The following is a 23,935-nucleotide window of genomic DNA, read 5'->3' as shown; positions in this document are numbered from 1 at the left end:
ATTGTTACTATCAATACTACAATAAACATTCTTATACCTGTGTCTTTGAGCACTTTCATGAGTATATCTGGAAGCTAAACTTCTAGAAGTAAAACGGCTAGACAAAATGTGCATTTCAGATTTTGATAGGCACGTATACCAGTCTGTTCCGTTTCCACTTCTGCAGTATTGGTCTGTGATTAGAACTACCTGTATGACCAGTGAAAATGAAAGATGTTAAAGGTGCTACACTAATTAACTATTTCATAGCAGAGAAAAGTCAATGTCATTTTCCTACACCGTGAGGGGCACTAATTTGTTAAGGAGGAAAAACAACAGACCTCGGTGCTAACTTTTTCTTCTCTTTTGCACTTCAAGATAAAAGACGAACTTTACTTCTACGCCTAATGCTGAAGAACTAGGGAACTAAAATACTTCATAGGAAAATTCACTGTGATCTCTTCTTTCAGATTCTTAGTGAACCCCACATCTCCATGATAATAAAAGTGGTGACCAGATGAATGAGTGAAAAGCTACAGAATAGGAAAGAATTTACACCAGCGCTGCCTCACTCTTAAACATTTTTTAAATGAGTGGCTTCATTTGTCAGTTAGAAAAGAAAGAATCCGCGTCTATGTCACAACAGATGCCGCGGCGATTTCCGTGGTACAGGAACGCCGAGTTACCTCTTCTAAAATTCTGATTAGTCCAAAGCAATTAGGTAGAAGGTAAGATGTGCTAAAAATGAGTGATTTGTAGGTAATAAAATGCACTTAAGCTGCTATTGCATAATTACTTCTTAGATGAAGATACAAAAAAGAAACTATAATAATTAAAATTCCACGAGAGGGACCCACGAAGAAAACAACACTCAGCTTTCCCTACTATCTTAATGTTTTCAAGGCTATAACATTAATAATCATATCAGCAACTAATGTTTTCAGGCTACCTATTTATTTCCCAAGGTAACTTCTTTTAAGTTTTAAATTTTAAACACCGGATTATTTACTTTCCAAGCACAAGAGCAAGCACTGCATTCAAAGAATTTCAAATAGCCACCTGCAGATCAGGTGGGCACTGATGAGCCAAAAACTCATCTTTGAGTATTTCTCTCCTGGAAATATAAGCCAGACAGAACAACCGTGGCATCTTCAACAACTGGGATGCAAGCCACCGCCAGCTGCCACGGGCATTACAATGCCACAAAAGTACATGCACTTTTATAAAAGAGAAAACAAGGAGAAGAAACTTGTTCAACATTGAAAATAGACTTCACATGATCAGAATTAACGTGACCCTATTCCTGACCTAAAAATTTAAGTGAAAGAGAAAGTTCTGTGTGGGGGAGAAGAGGCAGGAGTGAGAGAAGCAGGAAAAAGTTAGTTAGAAAACATGACAGAAGAATTTCCTCTCCTTTCTTCTCATCTCTCACCCTTCAATTTTTCAAGGCACCCGGGCATAAAAACAGCTTCTGTCAGTCAGAAGCGCTACAAGTTTTCACTCCTCAGAATAGGGGTTTTGGAAGGAAGCCGTGCGTAATCCACAAATTAATTTTGAGCATTTTCAAAGTTAGATAAGATCATCAAAATAAGGAATCGATAGGCAAATGAACAAGGAAAGAAAAATCTGGCCCAAGACACGTTTGACACACTAAGAATGCGCCCCTGAGGCTGTCAGAAACCCGCTAACCAGAAATGGACAGAAGTTAAAAGGCAGCAAGGGGCAGAGGCTACTTTTGATTGAAAGATTTTATTTTGCTATTGAAAAGCTAAAAACTGTAATAGTAAGTTACAAGGAAATATGTTACGGTGGGTGGGGGGGGATCTGCTCCACATTTCCCCGGGGTATGAGGCAGGGAGGCTGTTCTGCCCTAGTGGCCAGCCTGCTCCCCCTTAACCCTGTGCCTCCCCTGTATCCACAGCCACCCTGCCAGAGAAGCCTGTTCTGCATGAGCAAGAAACACCAGGAAAAAAGTAAATCTGGGAAGCAAGTTAAGGTCGGGACACTTTGCAAGGAAAAGAAAAAAAATGTTTCATTTCCTTCTCAAATTTGTATGTTTGGAATGGAATCAGACCAGGAGGAGGGACTGTGTTAAATTGTCCCTTTGCAGCTATTTTCAAGTTGTAGATCAACTTGCAATATGTAGGACTATTCTTTTTAGACAGTTTATCAGAAAAAATAAAATGTTTCAGTCATAAGTATCTTTGCCGTCTACACTAAAATGTTATCATGGCCTTCAAGTTAAATGTTCACTGCAAGGAGATTATTTCTGATATTTTAAAAGATGTAGAACAAGGAAAGATGTTAAATCTATTCCCTTGCTGGGCTGCACTAAGTGTTAGAAAGGTCTCAAGTTGAAATCCATCTCTACCTTTCACCCACTTATGCTAGTTTTGCTCTCCGAAGCAAACAGAAAAGAGTTTATGTCTACTTTTTAGTCGTCTCAAGTTAAACACTTCCAGACCCTTTGAGGATACATCCTATGACAGGATTTCCAGACCCCTCACCATCCCCAAGAACTGTTCTGAGAGTTGACTAATTTGTCAATGTCTCTCTTTAAATGTGACAGCCAGAAATGGACACGATACTACAGATGTGGTTGATTAGAGCAGCGTACTATTAATTTTTGTGACACACGGATGCTATACTACTACCAGAGCCTAAATTTGAATTCTTTTTTTTTTTTTTTTGTAGCCACATCATGCCACTGGTTCATATTAACCTTCTTTTTCCATAAAAATTGCCACCCTACAAAGTCACCTCCTTCATTCCACACCAATGAATAAAGATGCATTTACTGCTATAAAATATCTTTTTGGCTTCACTATAACATTGCAGCCTATTTAAACTGTGTTAACTCTAAATTCTGTTATCTATTTCTAACAGCTATCCCTTTCCAAGTCATCCATGGATTTTAAAGCCAGTCTCCTAGATCTCCATCAAAGTCATTCATAAAAATGTTGAATAAGAGAAGGTGAAGAGGAAAGGGTTTTGACCCTCCATCAGGAACTGCTTCCTGACCCAAACTCAGTGGCCCACACACCTTGGCGGGTGCTGGTTCGGCTAGCCTCACACTTACACAGCAGTCCTGCTGAATAGTCTACACACAGAGGTATCCAGCATCCTTGACAAATGCTCCCCTAAAAATAAGACTCACTTATCTTTCCAAAGTATAAAAAAAATTAAACATATTAAAATTACAGCTACATAGATATATGTAAACACACGAAACAGACTAAAAGAGAAGAACAGCAGTGGAAATGTTTGCCATCATGTCATACTATAGAGATTCCTTTTTCTTTATTAATACTGTCTTTAATATAGTCACATTGCTAAATTTTTTTAAAACACTAGAAATTTTGCTTAGAGAGAATTTTGCTTGGAGGCAGCTCATGTGAAATAACCAGAAGAACATCAAGATTATCTGATCTGACCAACCTGAAAATCCCAACCAGAAAATTTTCATTTGAAAAGACTTGTTGAATGAACCCGTTTGTTAATCCTCAGTGCCCACCAATTTATTTTTATCTTTTTTGAAAATTTCATTGCTTTTTTAAGGTTGATATTTCTGCAAATCGGGGAGACAGCAGACTGGAGAACTAGACCATAAAGTTTAGAAAAAGCCTGGATGTGGGGGGTGTGTGCGCGCGCGCGCATGTCCATCCATGTCTGTCTGCTGTCTGTCTGTCTGTCTCTGTTGAAGAGGTTGGGAAAGCATGGAAAGAAAAATGTCACCACGTCAATACTTCTGTGAAACTACGGGTTGAAACGGAGCTAAGTGTAAAGGGGATCTCTTTAGCCCAAAAATCTCTAACGGACACATAAACTTAAAGCATCTACTCACCTAGAATTGCTTTTACCCTGAGTAGGAAGGAAGATCAGTGATAGAATTTGCATTTTGGTGTCTCGAACAGGGAATATATAAGGGTAAGTTTTAAGAAATGGGGTCAGGTAGAGGAAGTGTGGACAATTAGTGAAAAAGAAAAACAAAACCCCAAAGTGGCTGGTTATTTTGGAGAAAACGTGATCTGTAAACACTGCACGAAATGGAATACCAAATAATCTGAATATTTGACTTGAGAATGTCTAACAAGTCTGGGTTTCTTCAGAACTTCAGCATTTTGCTTACAGCATTTTGCTTACAGCATTTTTATCAGAAATAAAACTAGTGTTAGAAACTAGATACATATTATCTTTATCTTTCCCAGTCTATCTATCATTAGTTTTCTCTGGTGTTGTCTTGCTATTTTCAATGTCTGTAAGACAAGTGAAAATTCCACTTTACTTAAAAATACAATTGTCTACCTCACTAGAAATTAAGCTAAATATATAAGGTAAATCAACAGTTTTTTAAATTTATGATAAACTGTTATAAAAATGGAGGAAGAGATCATATATAAAGTCCAGTTACTATCTGACAACTGAAAATTCTACTCTGCTTAGAAATAAATTTTCTCTATCGTAATAGAAGTTAACCCAAATACATATGGTATATCAGCAGCTTCATAGATCCAGAGCTAACTGTCATTAAAACTGAATAAAATGTTCAAATAGAAAAGTCCAGTTATTATTTGACAAGTGAAAATTCCACTTCGTTTGGAAATACAATTTTCCCACCATCCTAGGAGTTAAGCTAAATACAAGGTAAATCAACAGTTTCAGAGGGATGTATGGCATATTGCCTAAAACAGGTAAGCATCCAAACAGAATGCCTAGTTATTATTTGACAAGTGAAAATTCCACTTTGCTTAGAAATACAATTAATTTTCCCACCACACTAAAAGTTAAACTAAATACATGAGGTGAATCAACAGCTTCACAGATCCACAGCAAACTCTTACAAAAAATGGATAAAATGTCCAAATACAAAATCGTTATTATTTGATAATGTATATCAGCACCTCTTTATGTTTGCCTATAAGCGTGTGCAAAATGAGTAAGAAATATTCTACATCAAGAATAAACATCTGAGAAAATCCAAAATTCAGTTATGATACTAAATGTCAAAAAAAGTATTTACCTAAAGTATTGTGTATTAATGGGTTTTTTGTTTGTTTTTGGTTTTGATTTTTAATGTTGTTTTGCTGTTTTAGATAACACAAAAATGTTATCTAAATAAAGTATTTGTCTATTAATGTTGTGATTTTGTTTTTAATATTGTTTTGATGTTTTAGATAACCAAAAAAAGTTTTATCTAAAACACTTATCTATTGATGTTTCTTTTTCTTAGAAAATCATATTTCTAAGCAAAGTGGAAATTTTTTCACATGCAGAATAAAAAGCACAAGGAAATACACCTAAATGATAACTATGTGAATGTTAGAATAGTGAGATCAGTGTAATTCTTCTCAATTCTCTGTTTTTAAATATTTATGTATTAAGGCTGTTCACTTAAAATTTAAATTAGAAAAATTAATGAATTTAGTATTTGCTTTTTTAAAAAAACTCTGCAAATTTAATGTTTTTTGACATTTAAGACTCCTTGGAAAATAATTGAGAATTTAACTTCATTTTTATTTTCAGAAATTATACATATGTGATACTAACTATAAGAAATACATATTACTTAAGTACATTTACATGCATAGAGAACTTTGAAAAAGTAGACTCCAAAATGTTTACTGGGGTTATGTCAGGGTGATAAGGTTACGGGTGATCAAGACTTTCTTCTTTATAGTTTTCTGGGGTTTTTTGTTCCCTGAATTTTGTACAACGGGTAAGTATTACTTTTACAATGACGAAAACAATTAAGTTTTTTTTAAAAGAAAAGCCTGGTTAATATTTTGAAATTAAAAAATAAAATTTGTACAAACTTGTTCAAACTTTAAAAGTCTTGGAATAGATTTTTAAACTTGAATTTTCCCTACTATTCATCTACACTGGTTTTTAATATTACTTTTTAGAAAAAAAAAAACTCTTTCAGCTAACTAGGTGAAGTAACTTTTCTGGATTAAAAAAAACAATTGCTAAGGATTTGACAGTCCTGTCACCAGAACAGTACTCTATCATACATAAAAAGTCCTGGAATTACTCTCTTTCAGAAGAGGGTGACCATCCTAAAGATTAAATTAAAAGGCACTTCTAAAAATTGTAATTGTGCTCACCCAACTTAATAGAAAAAATGTTTTTCATTGCTGGAAATCTGCACTTCATTCATTCATATTTCTGATGGTCAACATTTTATTCCTAATAAAAAGTAAATTCTCAATTAAAAATGTGCTATAATTTTGTTTATTCCCAGAAAGGCACGCTTTAAGTGCGACCCCCGCCACTCTGTCATTACCTACAATGGGTCGAATTCTTATTTATCCTCAATATTATAAAATAATACGTAGTAATGTCACTAAGATATGCCCAATTTTAGCCTTCAAACACGAACGTGTTTCATCCGTGTTTCAGGACGCTCACTCAACTGGAGACAATTTGGTTTTCCATTTTAACTTCTTTTACCAAGATTATCAACAGATTGTCAGTTTTCTCAGCGCCTAACACTTTGAAGCGCACAAATGGAAATGCGCGTTAAGTGTTTTTCGCATCCTTCCTCATCAGTATTTGAGCCTTATAACCCATGGCAATTTTCCCTAACATAAAATATGTACGTTTATATCTACAAATACACTCAAATATATGTAGCCGAATCTCAGCGACATGCCTGAGAAGATTAGACGGGCGGTTGCCGTGGCTAAATGCATTCTTTCACTCTACAATTTTAGAAAAATGTAACGTTGCAGGGAGAGTGAAGTCTCTGCGTAAATCTCCTAATCACCACTAAAAGCCTGGAGCTGGGAGCCTCTGAAGCCCGCCAACCACATTGGAGGCATCCACAGCTGTTTTTAATTGTTTTTGCTTTCTCTACATAGTGCACTCGGTAGGGCAAACGAAGCTGTCTGCAGCGTCTCTGACCCCCAGCCGAGGTTAACCCTGACCTGAACGCCGTTTAGCTCCCAGCACTTCTGGATTCAGGTTCCCTGCTCGGTAAAACCTAAGAAAAACGGCGGATTGCCGCCGCCGAGAAATGCGTTTAGGAAGAGAAAGGAATTAGGTGTTTCACGTGTCACATTTTAGTGTTCTCTCCCGATCAGATTCAAGAAAAGGAGAAAAGATGTTTGTGTAAAGAGGGACGCAGCTTGACACCCATTTCTCATAGCTCGCCTCGGGGCCACAAAGCCCCGATCGCAGGGTAACGGGCCCCCCAGGAAATTGAGAAATGACCCCTAGTTCTCTCCTGCGGGCCCGGGAGTGCTCCCCGGCCGGGCGAGGTGGGGGATGGTGGTGTTGGGAATAGAAATTGAAGGTGGAATTTCTGTGCGCGGTGGGTGGGGAGGGGAGTGCGGGGGCACGGAGAAAAAGAAAAGGCCAGGGGTCAAGCCTAAGGAAGGACACGCAGGGCCCAAGAAGTAGGGTGCGGGGCGTCCTGGAGAAGGGGTGCAGTGGGGTCGGGGCAGCAACAGGGGCTGGCGCTCAGAGGGCGCGCCCAAGTACTCAGAACCAGGGCGGGGGAGGGGAGGCAGCGGCCTATTGGCCTCGGGACCTCCTGTCGCGCGCGGGCCACTAACCTGTCAGCAAGAAGGTGCCAGTGGTCGCGGGGCTCATCCTGCGTGTCCCCCGACCCTGTCCCGTCCAAGCACAAGGGTCTTCCAGCTCCCACCACGGGGGCAATTGCATTCTTGGCCTGGCTAGGCCGTCAGTCCTCGATTCTTCCCTCCCCTCCCTTTCTTCTTTCCTTCCAGCTTGGCCTGTTCAGCATCAGCATCCTGCACCCCCTCCCTGATCCCTTACTCCCTCTAGTGGCGGGCCACTGTAGCGTGACCATCACCCCCTCCCCCACTTCCCCACCCCCACTCCCCTCCGCCCCCCAACCCGCGGAGCACGCTGGGATTTGGCGCCCCCCACCTCTCTTCAGCCTATATAAGGCACCTAGCCGGCACTCCCGGTACACGCGCTTCAACTTCGGTTGGTGTGTGTCGAAGAAACCTGACTGCGCTCTGGGGAGAACAGCGGAAAGGGTCCACCGAGCCTCGCGAAAGGTCCGCTGAGCGGGCTCGCGTCCGGAGCCACTCCGGGCTGCAGAGCACCCAGCGGAGCCCACGCCTGGCACTGGTGTGGGACCCGTCCTTCCTGTCTTCGCAGAGAGGTCCTCGCGTGGTGAGTATGCGGTGAGGATGTTTTTATTTTTAAGATCACATTCATTCCCCCATTCTTTATCGGGAGCTGCGGGAGATGGAGTAACGCCCCTGAATGTCTCCACGCAAATCTTGTCACGCCTTCATGGCTGTACCACAAAGTAAAATGGGGAAACCAAGCCTTCAGGGCTTTGGTTTCCAGGACCCAAGTCTAGATACGGGCTGTAGACGAATATGAGCTGCAAACAGACATGAGCTGCAGACAAACATGAGCTACAGACCGATTTGCTGTACAAATGCGCGTCAAACTAATAAGCGCTTCAATGCGCTGTAACTTGATAAGCGCCTTCAATGCGCTACAAACTGATGGGCGCCTCCAATGCGCTACAAACTGACGGGCGCCCCCAATGCGCTGCAAACTGACGGGCGCCTCCAGTGCGCTACAAACTGATCAGCGTTTCCAGTGCGGTGCACACTGATACACTTCTCGTGTGCTATAAACTATTAAAAGCAGAAAAAACTGATTTGCTACAAAAGCGCTTCAATTGCGCTATAAACCCGTATGAACTGCAGAGATACTCGAGCTGGAGAGTGAAGCCTGATTTGTGCTTTAAATGCGCTGCAAAATCTGAGCTGCAAAAGATTAGCACTACAAAAGCGCTTCATTGCGCTACAAATCGTATGCACTGCAGAGGTGCATTAGCTGCTGAGCAACTTACACCTAAAATGCTACAAAATGATAGCTGCAGAGGTACACAAGCTGCAGACTGATAAGCGCTACAAATAAATCAGCTGTAGAGGGACATGAGCAGCAGAGTGAGATTACTCTGTGTTCTTAGAGACCCCACCCTTTGTTTCTAACACACCTTTTGGAATGGCTCCCACTATATTTTTTTGCAGGATCGTTCTCTTCATGATGGTGCTATTAGACAAAATGGAGCCCTGGGCAAAAAATAGTGCTTAACATTCTCTCCACACCATTCCTGCTATAGCAGTGGAATGGAGGGGCTCTGACTTGAGTGTGAAAGAGAATCTTTTGGCAGCGGCAGAGTGGGCTGCCTGCCTAGTTGAGCTTGATTGAGGTGGCGGTTATAGTTGTAGTGCTGGCTGCTAGTGTGGATTGGCATTCAGCAACAGTTTGTGGAAACTGTTGGAACTGTTGGTTTGCTGAATATCGGAGGGTAGACTTGGATGTGGGGGTGATTGCTCTTGCGGCAAGAAATGAATCTGGCTGTCGGAGTCTGGTGGGAGGGGTTTTGGGAGGGGGGACCCTGGGAGTGGCCAGCAGATACTCTGCAGCCCTCAGCAGCCAGTCTCAGACCCGCCCCGCCCACTCTAGCGCGCCTTCTCTGCAGCTTCTGCTCAGAGCGCTCTTAGCGCCTCCCTCCCGCAGCGCCTACTCAGAGCGCGCCTCCCCTGCAGCGCGCCTTCCCAGAGCGCGCCTCCCCAGGCCCCGCCTCCCAGCCCGCCCCTGCTCTGGCCCATTGGAGCCCGCCTACCCAGACTCTGCCTCAAAGTCCGCCTCCTCTGAGGTGGTCTGCCCAGACCCCGCCTCTCCAGAGCTTGGCCCCTCCCTGGGCCCCACCTCCTCTGAACTGCCCCGCCTCCGCAGAACCCGCCTGCACAGGCAGAGCCCCCCCAGTCCCTCCGTTCAGGCCCGGCGTCATGTGCGCATGCGCACTTCCCCTGCCTGAGCCTGGCTGCACAGCCCCGCCTTCCTGCAGTTTCTCTGCTGTGCTGGTTTTGCTTTTTATCCACTAGTGTCAAATAAATATATGAATAATAAGAATAATTAACAACAATAATAATTACCTGACACTTATAAATTTCTTTTTATAAGTGCTTTGCATATATTAACATAATCTCATAATTTAAACTAATGATAGTGGGTTATGAAGGACTCATAAGCTGACATGCGCCTGAAGGCTATCCAGCCCAATGTTTTTACTATTCCAAATGAAAAACAGTTTTTAAAATAATTTACTTTTAAAGTGTTTTTAATTTGAGACACTAGTGGACCTTTGTGGTGAGACCTAATGGAATTGTATGCTTCGGTGGATACAAAATAAGGAACAATTTAAACTGTGTTTCATAGGCGTTTTATTAAGTGGTGCACTGGTGTTGCTGGCTTGGCTTCTGAGCGAGTGTGAGGATGAGGCGTTGCCCATGAAGCTCGTTTCTTTTTTTTTTAAACTTCTAAGGAATTAGCCTTGGCTAACTTGCCTACAGACAATAAATTTTGGTTGGCACATGGTAGGCATTCATTAAAAAACGTGTTAAGTGACCAGAGGAAATTGTTTTATTTGGTGTCTTGCTTGGTATCGGCAGGTGTTTTTATAGTTTCTTGCTTGTGTCTATTTCATAAGGTGTTTTGCTGTCCTCGGTTGCATTGCTCGCTTTATCTCACATTTAACAAGATCTTAAAAAAAAAAATTACGCGTTTTTAAACTTAAGTAATGTAACCTGTAATTATAATATAAAACAATTATAATTATTCAAGATAATATACTTTTCTAATAGAAAGGAAAAGCTCATTTAAATTTGGAGCAAGGGCATTATTTAATGGTATATATTGTTATTTAGATTTTGTGTAATGTAAAGTGTTTACATTATAAAATATATATTAGGTGTTTTCACTGGCATTATTAAGGCCTGGCCCATCTGTATAAATGAATTCATAACTTACTGCCAATCACATGCACCACTTAAAAATTATTCTTCTAACTGAATGAAGAAATTTTAAAACCTGGCTTCATAAATTACAAACCATGAGCCAGGACCATTGTAAGGGGGGAACTGGGGGCCTTGGCTCCCCAGAGTCTCTGTCATTCCCCCCCGCCCAGCCACCCCAAACAATTATACAATCGTGTGCTTACCTTAATGACAAGCAAGTCTGCAGCCCTGCTTTAAGGACCTTGCCACCCTGAGCCCCTCCTCTATGGAAATTGTATATCTGTAATTTAAAAAGGTCCAAAACAATGGCAAAAACATGCACATATTAATAGAATTTACATTTCACAATAGTATAGATAATACTCAAAGAAATGTGGACAGGGTGTGAAAATGAAAACTAATAACTGCTTAATGAAATGTTATTTCTTAATGGGACATTATGCACATGCGTGGCAATTTTTGGCTACTATTGTTTTTTGGTGTGTGGGGAATAGAAGTTTGTAGAAGTCATTGTCTGGAGAACTTTTTGTGAAGAAGCAAAGATTAATCAAATGCATTTAATTACTACACAAACTAAAACTGAAATCTTTACCATATGTAAACATGGCGTCTGTCCCAGGTAGCTTGGCTTTATGCTGTGTGTCCTTTGAATTTTCAGGAATGGGGCCACTTGACCCTACCTCCCCAATCCAGCCACTACTAAGGGGGAGTTTAAGGAGCCATAGTTCTGTAACTCAAATCAGATCAAACTGCTCCTAGTCCCCTCTCCCCCAACCCTCCCCCACACCCGCCACCAACTCGTGCCCCAGTGCTGTTTAAAACGTTTTTAAATTTTATTTACAGTTGTAATGCCTTGTTAATGTGCCTGCCCAGTACCCTATTACTTTTAACAGTTAAACTGCTCTGGGCAATTATCTCTTTTAGGACTTAGAAGTGTCCCACCTCAAAATTACAAACCCCCAGGTGGGGTTGTGCTGCCTGATAATTGGTAAAGACGAGGGGTTTCAAACTGGTGACCTTGTAGGCCCTGAATTTGTTTGACCAGCACTGTGTTTTTAAAAAAAAAAAAAAAAATTGAATGTCTTTGGTGGGGGCATATATCCCTGAATTACATAGTTGAAGCCCCTCCCTATTGTCTTAACCTAAGTTTCTTCTCAGTGTTAAATTACCTTCCTATATATCAAAAGCATTTGAATTTTCAACACTTATTGATCTTTTGTTTCCCTAAATAATATAGTGATTATTTGCTGATTTCCTAATGTCCATCATTGTTTTTTGTACATGGTAAAACCATCAGGCCTGGGCCAGAAAAAGCCTCCTATCCCCCTCACCCTCCAACTAGTGGCTGTGATTGACATGTATGCTGACCTTCCTGACCCGGGACTGGCTGCCCCTGAACATGCTGTGATTGCCCTTTAGGAAGTTTTGAAGTTTTGACACTGTGTTTTGAATGTATTAAAATATCTACATGACAGAAGTGACACATTAGTCACTTGGCCTATGCTTATTAGTTGTTTTTTAATGGGACATTAAAATTCTTAATTTAATAAATAAAAATTGCATTGTTTTATGACCTTAGATTGTGTTACCAATACAGTGGTTTTTAAGGAGTTGGAAATGAGACTAAATGTCACAGATTATGTGTTAATTGTGTGTTTTAATTTTTTTCTAGACTTGAATATTTTATCTTGAATGTCAATCATTCATTGTGTTTGTAGCCTAAGTTATTAAAGCCATTAAGTGGAAGGGGTGTTGGGGGGGGGCCACTTCTCTAGGGCGAATGATTACACGCGTTGTGTTTTATTACCCCCTCCTTTTTTTTTGTTCCCTATTGGTTGTGATAATAGCTATTTTTCACCCAACTTCTCTTAATAACAAATGTTTAGGTTTTTGAGTTTTTTTTTTGGCTTTATTTTGTATAATTTATTTGGTGTTTATCTTTGCCTTGATGGGTTAGAAAGGGCTAGGGGACCAGGCTAGCCAATCTACCGTGCTTTTTGTATATTATGTTAAACTTTGTTTTAACTTTTGAACAATCTCCGAGAGTTTCCCAATATGAGAATTTGAGGCTCATTAAGAGACCATTAGAAATTTAAAATATCTTAAGTGCAGTTTTTGTGGTTGTGGTGGTGGTAGTTTTGTTTTGATAACTCTGTAGAGGTGGACCAGGGATGTGGCAGATGCTCCCCTACCCCACCTACTCCTGTCCCCCCCTTTTCCCCCCCACCACAGAGCTAACTATTAGTACTGTGATTTTAATACCCCCCGCAACTCTTTTTTTGTTGTTGCCTGTTGGTTGGAAGGTTAGCAATTTTCATTATCATTTTGGCTTTATTTTGTGTGATTTAATCATACTTGCCTTGAAAGTTTCTTGCTTTTTTGCTCAGTGTAAAACTTTAGGGGGTGTCTCAGCATTCTTTTATAGTTCATGAAGGTAAGGATGCTGTTAATATAGTTATGTATTGTTGAACCATATGACAGGTGACTTTTGAGGAGGGAAAGGGGTACTTGGATATCAAAAAAGTAAAGTGCTTTTTGTTCCTGTTGTCCTAACTGATTAACTTCTCTTTTATTTTGGTAGGTTTTTCTTTTTTTTAATTAATATAAGCAAGTAGAGCAAAGAGATATTTTACATACTAAATCCTTTATAGTTTACTACTCTGAATGGACATGTTAAGTTTATGCTTTTATTTTCATTTACAGGAATAAACGGCTTTTGAAAACAAGAAGAAGGAAGGGTGGAAGAAGCGGCCAGGATCCAGGCCCCCAGTCTCACCACAGTGAAGCTACACCTGGGAGGTCTCCTCCCACCCCAACTCTCAACCTGGGGCCCGACTGCCCACCTCCTCCTCCTCCTCCCCCCCCCAACCACCCCTCCTCCTCTTCCTCCAAACACAGCGGCCAAAAGGGCCAGTACAACGCCAACCTGTCGGAGCGAAAGAGAGACGATCTCTCTGAAGAGATCAATTCCCTAAGAGAGAAGGTCATGAAGCAGTCCGAGGAGAACAACAACCTGCAGAACCAGGTGCAGAAGCTCACAGAGGAGAACACGTCTCTGCGCGAGCAGGTGGAGCCCGCCCCTCAGGCTGAGGAGGATGACCTCGAGCTCTGTGGTGCTGCAGCGGCTGCTGCCCCACCTCCTCCCTGCGAGGAAGAGTGCCCCGATGACCTACCCGAGAAATTTGATGGCAACCCTGACATGTTGGCTCCTTTCATGGCCCAGTGCCAGCTCTTCATGGAAAAGAGCACCAGAGATTTCTCAGTGGATCGCGTCCGCGTCTGCTTCGTGACCAGCATGATGACCGGCCGTGCCGCCCGCTGGGCCTCTGCAAAGCTGGAGCAGTCCAATTACCTGATGCACAACTACCCAGCCTTCATGATAGAAATGAAGCACGTCTTTGAAGACCCTCAGAGGCGAGAGGCTGCCAAGCGCAAGATCCGACGTCTGCGCCAAGGCATGGGGTCAGTCATCGACTATTCCAACGCTTTCCAGATGATTGCCCAGGACCTGGATTGGAACGAGCCTGCGCTGATTGACCAGTACCATGAGGGCCTCAGTGACCACATTCAGGAGGAGCTGTCCCGCCTGGAAGTTGCCAAGTCGCTGCCTGCCCTGATCGGCCAGTGCATCCACATTGAAAGAAGGCTGGCCAGGGCGGCTGCAGCTCGGAAGCCACGCTCCCCGCCCCGTGCGCTGATGCTGCCTCACTCTTCAGGCCACCACCAGGTAGATCCAACCGAGCCTGTGGGAGGTGCCCGCATGCGCCTGACCCAGGAAGAAAAAGAAAGGCGCAGAAAGCTGAACCTCTGTCTCTACTGTGGAACAGGAGGTCACTACGCCGACAGCTGTCCTGCCAAGGCCTCAAAGGCTTCACCGGCGGGAAACTCCCCGGCCCCGCTGTAGAGGGACCATCAGCGACCGGGCCAGAAAGAATAAGGTCCCCACGAGATGAAATTTCAACTCCACACTTGCAGGTGATGCTCCAGATTCATCTTCCAGGCAGACACACCTTGTTTGTCCGAGCCATGATTGATTCTGGTGCTTCTGGCAACTTCATTGATCACGAATATGTTGCTCAGAATGGAATTCCTCTGCGAGTAAAGGATTGGCCAATACTTGTAGAAGCAATTGATGGCCGCCCCATAGCATCAGGCCCAGTGGTCCACGAAACACACGACCTGATAGTTGACCTGGGAGATCACCGCGAGGTGCTGTCATTCGATGTGACTCAGTCTCCATTCTTCCCCATAGTCCTAGGGGTTCGTTGGCTGAGCATACATGATCCCAACATTACATGGAGCACCCGATCAATCGTCTTTGATTCTGAATATTGCCGATATCACTGCCGGATGTATTCTCCACTACCACCATCGCCTCCACCAGCACCACAGCCGTCAATTTATTACCCGGTGGATGGATACAGAGTTTACCAACCAGTGAGGTATTATTATGTCCAGAATGTGTACACTCCAGTAGATGAAAATGTTTACCCAGACAACCACGTGGCTGACTGCAGTGTAGACATGATACCAGGAGCACACAGCATTCCAAGTGGACATATTTACTCACTGTCTGAACCTGAAATGGCTGCTCTTCGAGATTTTGTGGCAAGAAATGTGAAAGATGGGCTAATTACTCCAACCATCGCACCAAATGGAGCTCAAGTTCTCCAAGTGAAAAGGGGATGGAAGCTGCAAGTTTCTTACGATTGTCGAGCTCCCAACAATTTCACCATCCAGAATCAGTATCCTCGACTGTCTATTCCAAATTTAGATGACCAAGCTCACCTGGCATCATATGTTGAATATGTACCACAAGTACCTGCATACCAAGCATACCCCACCTATGCAACATACCCGACCTACCCAGTAGGATTCGCCTGGTACCCAGTGGGAAGAGATGGGCATGGGCGGTCATTATATGTACCTGTTATGATCACTTGGAATCCACATTGGTACCGCCAGCCTCCGGTACCTCAGTACCCGCCGCCGCCACCACCGCCGCCTCCGCCACCATCTTACAGCACCATGTAAATACCCGTCATGTCCTTCAGAATCTCCACCCTCAAGATTTATTCCTCTTCAGCTTCTCAACCACTGACTGTGTGCTAAATTGGACTATGGTAGCTTCAGGCCAAACTTGAGGCACATCTTCTCTGAGACAGCTACAGAAGGTCAAGGCCACCTGGACTGGCACACACCCTAAAGCACCAAAAGACCTTCGGTATTTTCTGGGAGCAACAGAACATTTACCAACAAAGTATCTCCCAGTTTTCCACCTTGACTGCCAAGCTCACTAAAATACTTTTAAAAAGTTTACTTTCCAGCGAATCCTGGAAGCCAGCCTGGATTTTACTTGCTGAAACCTCTTTGTCACCATCTGAATTGTAGGCTACCAGAGTCCTGTTAAACATTTACAGAGAAGCTGATGCAAACACAGGAAAAGCTGTTTTCTTTATGGAGGGGGGGAGAAAAAGAGGAAGAGGACGTGACTTTTCTTGCAGTCTTGGTACTCTCCACACATTTCTGGAGGATCGGCGCCTTATCAAGGAGGCCACAATTATTGGTGCAGTGTGAAACGACTTCCATGATCCTCTTGCTGCACCCTTAGAATCTTCACCATCTTCAAACTCCACTTTCATGGTTCCGTTAATTCTCAAGGAGCAGCAACTCGACCAGTTCTCCCAGGAGCAGGCAAAACCCTGCCACACGTCACACCTCAGGCCTGAGAAAGAAGTGCCCTCTCAGACGGATTATTGCATGGTAAGGGTGTGCCTTCACATCCTGGTGCAAATCACATGTACCCAAGAACTCTGGCTTTCTCACAACACCTTGCCATCGTCACGCCAGTAATGGCTCCCACAAAACATTGAACCTGGTGACCAGAGACTATTGGTGGCTCCAGGTGTGTTAGATATTTGTGAAATGTTGTGACCATCTCTCCACCATGTGCCAGGGCTAAGAGTAACAAGTCAAAAGGACTCCTAAATCCCATACCCAACTCTTAAAAGAGACTGAGTTAATGTTACCAACTTGTCCTGATGGTACAGAAAGATTGTTCCTGAGCATTGTTAATTGGCTGGAAAAGCTACCACCTGAAAGTCTTGAAAGCATTTGTCCACGTCTCTGCCCTCATATGTATCTGGGCATTTCATCATCAGTCCCTTCATTGGATTATAGCACTTGGATGCTTAGAGAGGGGAAATGATTTTAGTACCCAGGCCCACACTCCTATGCCTGGGAGGGATCTCTGAAGAAGAGTAGGTTAGGGCACTTGACACTGTCTGAAGGATATGGACTTCTTTGATGAATTTCAAATCCAGCTGCATGACCTGACCTTTCTTCCAGGTCTAGATGGATAACCACTGCAAAGGAATCGGAGTCCACTTAATGGAAAAGGGCCCCTCCGGGAGACGGAACCAGCATTAAGCTGCCAGTGGATGAAAGGCCTCTAAAACCATCTCAAAGCTACAGACAACACAATGTTGTCCTCAATCCAGTGATACCTTCTGGTATCACTTTGGCTGCTTTGTTCTAACCTGGGACTGCCTGACTTCCTTTAGCCTGGTCCCTTGCTACTACCTTGAACTGTTTGTCTAACTTCTCTCTTTCTGTTTAATCCTTTACTACTGCCATTAACCCTACTGCAGGATTTGTGTCGTCCGTCCTGCCTTGGTTGCTAAGACTCCATTTTGCGGCCACGCACGGAGAAGAAAGAGGCAGGCTTCAAGGAGCATGTGCTTCAACACACAAATCTCCAATTGCCAAAACACAGTTTGAGCAGTAGAAAACAACATGATGTATATTTCAAATTGTCTAACATGAAGTGGAGTCTAATGGTGAAGTTTCGTTTTCCATCAGCATCATCTTTCACTTTTTCATTATTACCTACCCTTATTCTTGCATGTTAAAATACTTAAAATTTTTAGCTGTAGGTTAGTAGTATCCTTTCACAGTGTTTAAAAATGGTGACTGTACTTTCAAAATTTATTTCCATTGAATAGCAAAGTACCATTTGATTTTAGTGACAATGATAAGTAACGTAGTATAAAATGTTTCTTTACTGTGAACTTCTTTTACAACACTGTGAATGAGAGGCTCCTACAAACTGGAGTATATTCATCCTGTTCATTCTTCAATTTTAACATCATTTCAGTTTTATTGATTGGATTTCTAAAAATCACACAAAAGGACATACAATTTCAAGGAAGATACCTAATTAGCTACTTATTTGATCCAAAACAACATTTTTTTTTCTTTGAAAGCTTGTCAGTCGCTTGTGTTTTAGTGTAATTACTTTGAAAATGGTGCATTTGTGCTTCTGGACTCTTTTGAAGCGACACTTCAGTTTACCTCGGATACCAATCCATCCTCCATACATTTGAAATCACATTGTTCTGTGTCAAATTTACAGTTGTCAATTGATCTTCAAGCTGCAGAGGGCCTAGAAACGGGCCATTGTCTGTAGCCCTGGCATGTGCACATGGACATTTGCCACCACAGAAAGCAAAAGTCTGATCAGCAACAAAAATGGTCAGGGAGAGCATGCTGGTGTGGGTTCACAACTCACTGACGAAGTCCCTGATGCAAGTTTGGCTGTTTTCTAAAGCTTGTGACTTACTTCTTGGCAGTGTGTACTATGCTCTATTGCGATACATACTCTATTAATGTAGATGTTAAGGATAAGTAATCTTAAATTTCTTGTACTTTAGTATCTCAATTTGAATAAGTTTCCTTTCATTCAATTGATTTATTGATCAAATTAAGTTACTTATCACTTTAAGTTAATTGGATTGTTTAAAAAAAATTTTTGGCATTTCCCAACAAAATGCCTTTTTTCATAAGAAAGAAAAAAGCAAAGGAATTTAATCTCTATCTAAAGAAGTTTTAAAAGGGAGCAAAATAAAAGCATAAAAGAGAGAAATCAAAACATCAGAATTACTAAGCAAAACCAGTAGTTGGTTCTTTGAAACAAACTGGCAAAATTGATTGACTGTTGGCCTACATTTTCATCGTTAATTAATGAAACCAAGAAGGAGAAAGAAGATATGACAGCTCCCATTGTTAGGTAAGCCTGGAGAGAGCTAGCTAAGGTCATCATGCTAGGATATTGAAACAGAAAGTTTTACATACATTTATGAAGGGTCAGTTTAGTTTGAGCAATGAGGTATTTGTGTTAGATGCTGGAAAATTGAGGATTTAGTTTGATTAAATCATGTGTGGCTTACAGAATAAGAAGGGCACATCTATATGGTGCAGTCTGGATTTCTGTTTTAAGTTTGCAGGTACCTCACGCTCCTGAATTGATCCGGTTGTCATCCACCACAGACATCTCACATCAGATACCGTTCAAGATTGGCAACAGAGAACACCTTCCTGGAAAGACCTGGGCAGAAATGAAGAACCCTGAGAGGAACCATGCTGCATTTAAAGAGAGGACACATCTGGTGGGATAGAGAGTTCTTTGTTGTTTGAGATTGTAGAACGCTATCAAAAAGGTCTGTGGAAACTTGCATTGTTTATTATTTCTTTGTGTAATCAGTTTAAGTAATAGGGGATATTATATATAATCATAAGTACTTTAGTGATGGGAGGGACTATTAAGTAATCTTAAGTGGGTGGGATTAATTAGAAAGTTAGAATATTATATTATGTATTAGGTATCTCTATAATTAGACTTGTGTATCTATATGTGACCCTTTACCCTGTAATTGTTACCCATAAAGATTTCAAGTGAATGCAGAGGGAACCGTGGGGAGATCAACCTACTTAGGACTAATTGGACATGGTAAAAAAACCTAGTGAAAGAAAGTTAAAAGGTGATTGGATAAAGAAATTAATAGAGACCTCTTTGCCCTGGATATTAACTCCAGCAATCGAGGTTGTGAGCAAACGTTTTAGAAAGAAAGTCACAGCGTGGATTGGTGCCCTTGAGAAATTGTTGCTAGAATGACATTGATAATGACGGATGGTAATTATTCATGGAAGTGATAAATAAGAATCTTTGTTTTTGCTCCTATCAGTAGCCCTCCTCCTCACCCCTGCCTTTTCTCCCTACCCCTTTACCTCCTACCCTACCCCTTTGCCTCCTACCCTACCCCTGTCTTATCTCCCTATCCCTACCCCCTTCAAATTGTGCTCTTTTTATTGCTGTATTCTTTTTAATCAATATTTCTCTCTACTTACTAATAATTGTATTGTGTTATGATATAATAAAAATTCAATAAAGATTTAGTGGTTAAGTGCAAACTGTGTCCTGATCATTTGCGTCCACCGGCATCAAGGGAACTGGGTGGAGGAGTGGGTAGGATGGGAGATGGGGGTTGGGGGAATGAGGAGGATGGGAGGTGGGGGATGAGGGGGTGAAGAAGACGGGACATGGGGGGTGAAAAGGATAGGAGATAGGGGGTGGAGACAGTGGGAACTGGGAGGTGGTGGGGATGAAGAGAGTGGAAGGTGGGGGGGATGAAGAGGGTGGGAACTGGAAAATGAGGGGTCAAGAGGGTGGGAGCTAGAGGCTGGAGAGGATGGAGGGTGAGAAAGATCGGAGCTGAGTGTGAAGGGTTCAGGAGGGTGGGGGCTGGGAGGGGAGGGTAGAGACTGGGGGGAAGGGTAGAGTGGGGACTGGGGAAGGTAGAGAGTGGGGTCTGACAGGAAGGTGGAGGGTGGGGGATGGTTTAAAAGACACATCATCAAGCCACCCAGTATCGATTATATACCCAGACACACAGGATACTCTGGGGATGGAGCAATGCCGTTGTATACTTGGAATACTCCAAAAAATCAACTCAATTACCCCAGCTGCAAAACTTTGACATATACTATAAAATAAAGCCATACAATTAATAGTGACTCTGCAAACATAAGGCAATAACAAACTTTATTGTTATATACCAATTTTACTTTGCATATTTGAGGTTTATTAATAGAAAATTATAAAACATTAGAAGAAAAAAATACACACGGAAGAGAGCTGTTGGGAAAAACCAAATGATAGAAGAGATGTGTGAGAAACTAACATGCAGGGTTTTTATAACAATATTAGAACAGTGTTGGTATGACGATGAAATTCGTCTGGAAGGAAAAAAAAAGGTAAATGGTGTTCACGACACATCCTGCCAGATTTTAAAACATAATGGCAGTTATCAGAGTTGTAGAATAATTGTTGCATATAGAAAATCTGAGAAGGGGACTCTTTAATAGTATGTCATTATCAAAGGGTTCATATGAGGGGGAAGGGTCACATAAACACAGTGGCTTATTGGGAAGAGTACGTGGAAGAAGGTGGTGATGGAAAGACCTGTGGCTAATGGTGAACACATACAACTAAACCCCGTCTCTTTGGGAGCAGGCTACCCTGAAAAATTGTCCATCCAGCCCAAAGTTCATGGTGTTCAGGGTGGTAGGTAGGGGTGAAGAAATTGGGAGGGGGGACACACTGCCAAGAACCCAATTAACTATCAAATGCCTATTTGTGAAGGGGTGCAGGTAGTTTAAACAACATGGTGCAGAAGCTATTAACCAAACCACTTTGAGGAAGAAAAAAAAAAGGAATATCCTATTCATCCCTCTTTTGTTACACCTGAATTCCTCCCCATTCTCACCCCACCGGTCTTCACAATCCATATGATTAAACAAATCTTAAAGAAAGAAAAGTGCTTTCACTGCGGGATCACAAGGCTAGTCCACTCCAGAAACATTATTTTATCCAGTATTGACAACGCTAGTTTAAACACTTAACAGTTTTATGAAAAAAGTGGCGTCCCAGAGAGAGATAAGCAACAAGTTCTACTTTGTAGCTGCTTTAAGAAATTACATGAAGAATCCCTTTCATCCGGTGCACTTGAGCTCAGTAATTAATTAAAAGTTTTTATAATGGGGACCACACCTCTTACTTTTAACTTAAAACACATAAATGTACGTTCATTGGTCAATCTTGATAAAGCCCTATGGTTTGACAACTGGGAGTTTCTGAGTCGCCTTTCTTACATAAACTTCATCAATAACAGAAAATAAGTAATGACAATGGGAAACTACATAACTTTTCAAAACACAGAAAAGTATTAGTGATTTGTAATTGATTTACAATTAATTAATTATAATTAAATATTAATGATTCCAGAAAAATCAAGGGCTACAAAAAAGAATTTATTCATGTGGGAGGGTGAATAAAAATATTCATTGGAAATAATAATAATCAAAAATAAGATGATTTTGAATTCATAAAAGTAATGAACATACACAATAGGAAAATTTTGCTACATACCTATAATAATATTCAATAACTTATTATTCAAAGCACCTAATGTTTTTCCAGAAAAATTCAGTAAACACCCCACCCACATCCTTATTCTTTTTCTAGCTTCTTTAAATATTTGTGGAGAAGAATCTGGATATACATGTGTGTGCAGCTGCACATTCCATTGTAATTTATTGATTTCTTTCAATGTTTCAGACACCAGGCTAGGCTTGGGGACATAACGGTGGGCACAGATCCTGACCTGAGATACATAATCCAGTTGCAGAGTGAGCATTCAAGGATTCTCCAGTCAGGATACCCCAACTGCTCTTAAGCTTCATAGTTGGCAAGTGATTTGTGAGCAGCAGCATCATTTAATCATCATTTAGTGAAGACAAAGGATCTTGCTTAATTTTTGGCATTTGAGATTTTTTCCTAGAATACGCAAAATTTCTCAAGTACTTATTTTCTTTTTTCTTTTTTTAAATTGAAGATTAGAAAAGATCAACAATAGAAATGAACGCAAGATAGCTCTTTCCTCTCAAATTAGCCTGCCTGGACCCCCTTTTAGGGTCGCTGTGAGTCAGAATCAACTCGACAGCAACGGATTTGGTTTGGTTTTTTTTTTTTAGACCCCCTTTTAACACACAGTAAAGCTCCCTAATTTTCCCATATAATCCCTAGAGATGGTTAAATCCTGTACACCTAGAATCCTGCAACCTAGTAACTCAGGATAATTTACAGAACATTTTGCCCCAAGACAATAACTGTACAGAGAGAGCAAGGGAATATCTGAAAGATCATTAATTACTTAATAACAGGGATGGATTACCCAGTAAGCAAGGTACACACAGGCTTACTTGTATTTACTTACTAATCTGTAGTGCACAATTTCACCTGTTTTTTATCTTGGACATGGTGAAACCATTGTGAAATCGTTCACTGCAGATTAGTGACTAAACGCAATTAAGCCCATGTAACTTGCTTACTGTAAACCGTAGTACGATGCTTACTGGTTAATCCATTCCTGCTTAATGATCATTAATCATTAACCATTGTAGTCCTTACATAAGAAAATTACTAAACTATAATTATAATTTACATAACTTTGTGTCATGGACTAGTTCTTCTCAAGCTGTCCATGTTATATACTAAGAAAGAAGTAGGAGGAAGTTACCCAGGGATACCCCTCATGGAAGTTCTTTATAGACAAAAATCTTCAAAAAATAAGCAAAAAAAAAAAAAATTTATAAGAGGATTATACATTATGTAAATGATGGTATAATAAGTCTAATAAACTAGTGCATCTTCCTATCTTCTAGGCCTAAATCAATTTCAAGACTATGCATTGCTCGTTTCTATAACATCGGGTCACCTGACTACCATCCCAAGTTTTATCACTATCTGAAGGCTTTAAAAGTAAACTCAGTCATGTGAATGGCATTTTACTAACTTTAGGGTCACGAATTATCCTGTCAGTCTAACCATGAAATAATGCCCAATTCTGAGAACTGGCTTCAAATCTTGTTGCAAGGTGCTAAACCTCACCTATACCTGATGATGGAGTTAAAACAGTGTTAACTACTTCTCTCTTCTCTTGATACAACTTGAGAATGAACACAGCTAGTTAGATGTGGGTTAAAATGCATCTTTGCTGTGGTAAAGCTAGATTGTAGAATGCAATTTAGACCTTAGGTCAAAGTTAGCCTTCCTACTTCTTCTCCCCACCCCAATTCTGGACCTGAGCATAAGATTATGCTCAGAGTAGATACCTATGGAGGCACATAACATGTCTCACACCCATCAAGAGCTTAAAAGAGAGACAAGAGAAAGGCAAATGTACCTAGAAACCTACTGTACAAGACAAAGCCTACCCACATAGCGTATGGGTGTATTTCCTGAGTATAGAACTTAACTGGCT

At 41.4% G+C, this 23,935-nt stretch overlaps 2 protein-coding genes across 10 annotated transcripts in view; one reads left to right on the top strand and one right to left on the bottom strand.

The window, feature by feature from the left end:
- Positions 1 to 7,754, bottom strand: part of SGCE (sarcoglycan epsilon) — a 77,006-nt gene extending 69,252 nt beyond the window's left edge. For all 8 annotated transcript variants that reach the window (XM_023740512.1, XM_023740513.1, XM_012558306.2 and 5 more), the window contains exon 1: positions 7,536 to 7,754. Coding sequence is in view for 6 of the 8 variants with exons in the window: in XM_012558306.2 (XP_012413760.1) it covers positions 7,536 to 7,644 (109 nt within the window). In the remaining 2 variants the exon portion in view is untranslated. The remainder of the gene's footprint in view (positions 1 to 7,535) is intronic.
- A 160-nt stretch (positions 7,755 to 7,914) lies between these two features.
- On the top strand, positions 7,915 to 20,024 carry PEG10 (paternally expressed 10). Of its 2 annotated transcripts, none has more exons than NM_001291103.1 (2): positions 7,915 to 8,135; positions 13,479 to 20,024. In NM_001291103.1, the coding sequence occupies exons 1-2, from the start codon at positions 8,131 to 8,133 to the stop codon at positions 14,677 to 14,679; spliced, it is 1,206 nt and encodes a 401-aa protein (NP_001278032.1). In that variant the 5' UTR covers positions 7,915 to 8,130; the 3' UTR covers positions 14,680 to 20,024.
- The last annotated feature ends 3,911 nt before the right edge of the window (positions 20,025 to 23,935 follow it).

This window comes from Trichechus manatus, unplaced genomic scaffold (genome assembly GCF_000243295.1).
Source record: "Trichechus manatus latirostris isolate Lorelei unplaced genomic scaffold, TriManLat1.0 scaffold00156, whole genome shotgun sequence".
NCBI classification, from domain to species: domain Eukaryota; kingdom Metazoa; phylum Chordata; class Mammalia; order Sirenia; family Trichechidae; genus Trichechus; species Trichechus manatus.
This window is presented reverse-complemented; position numbering and strand designations above follow the sequence as displayed.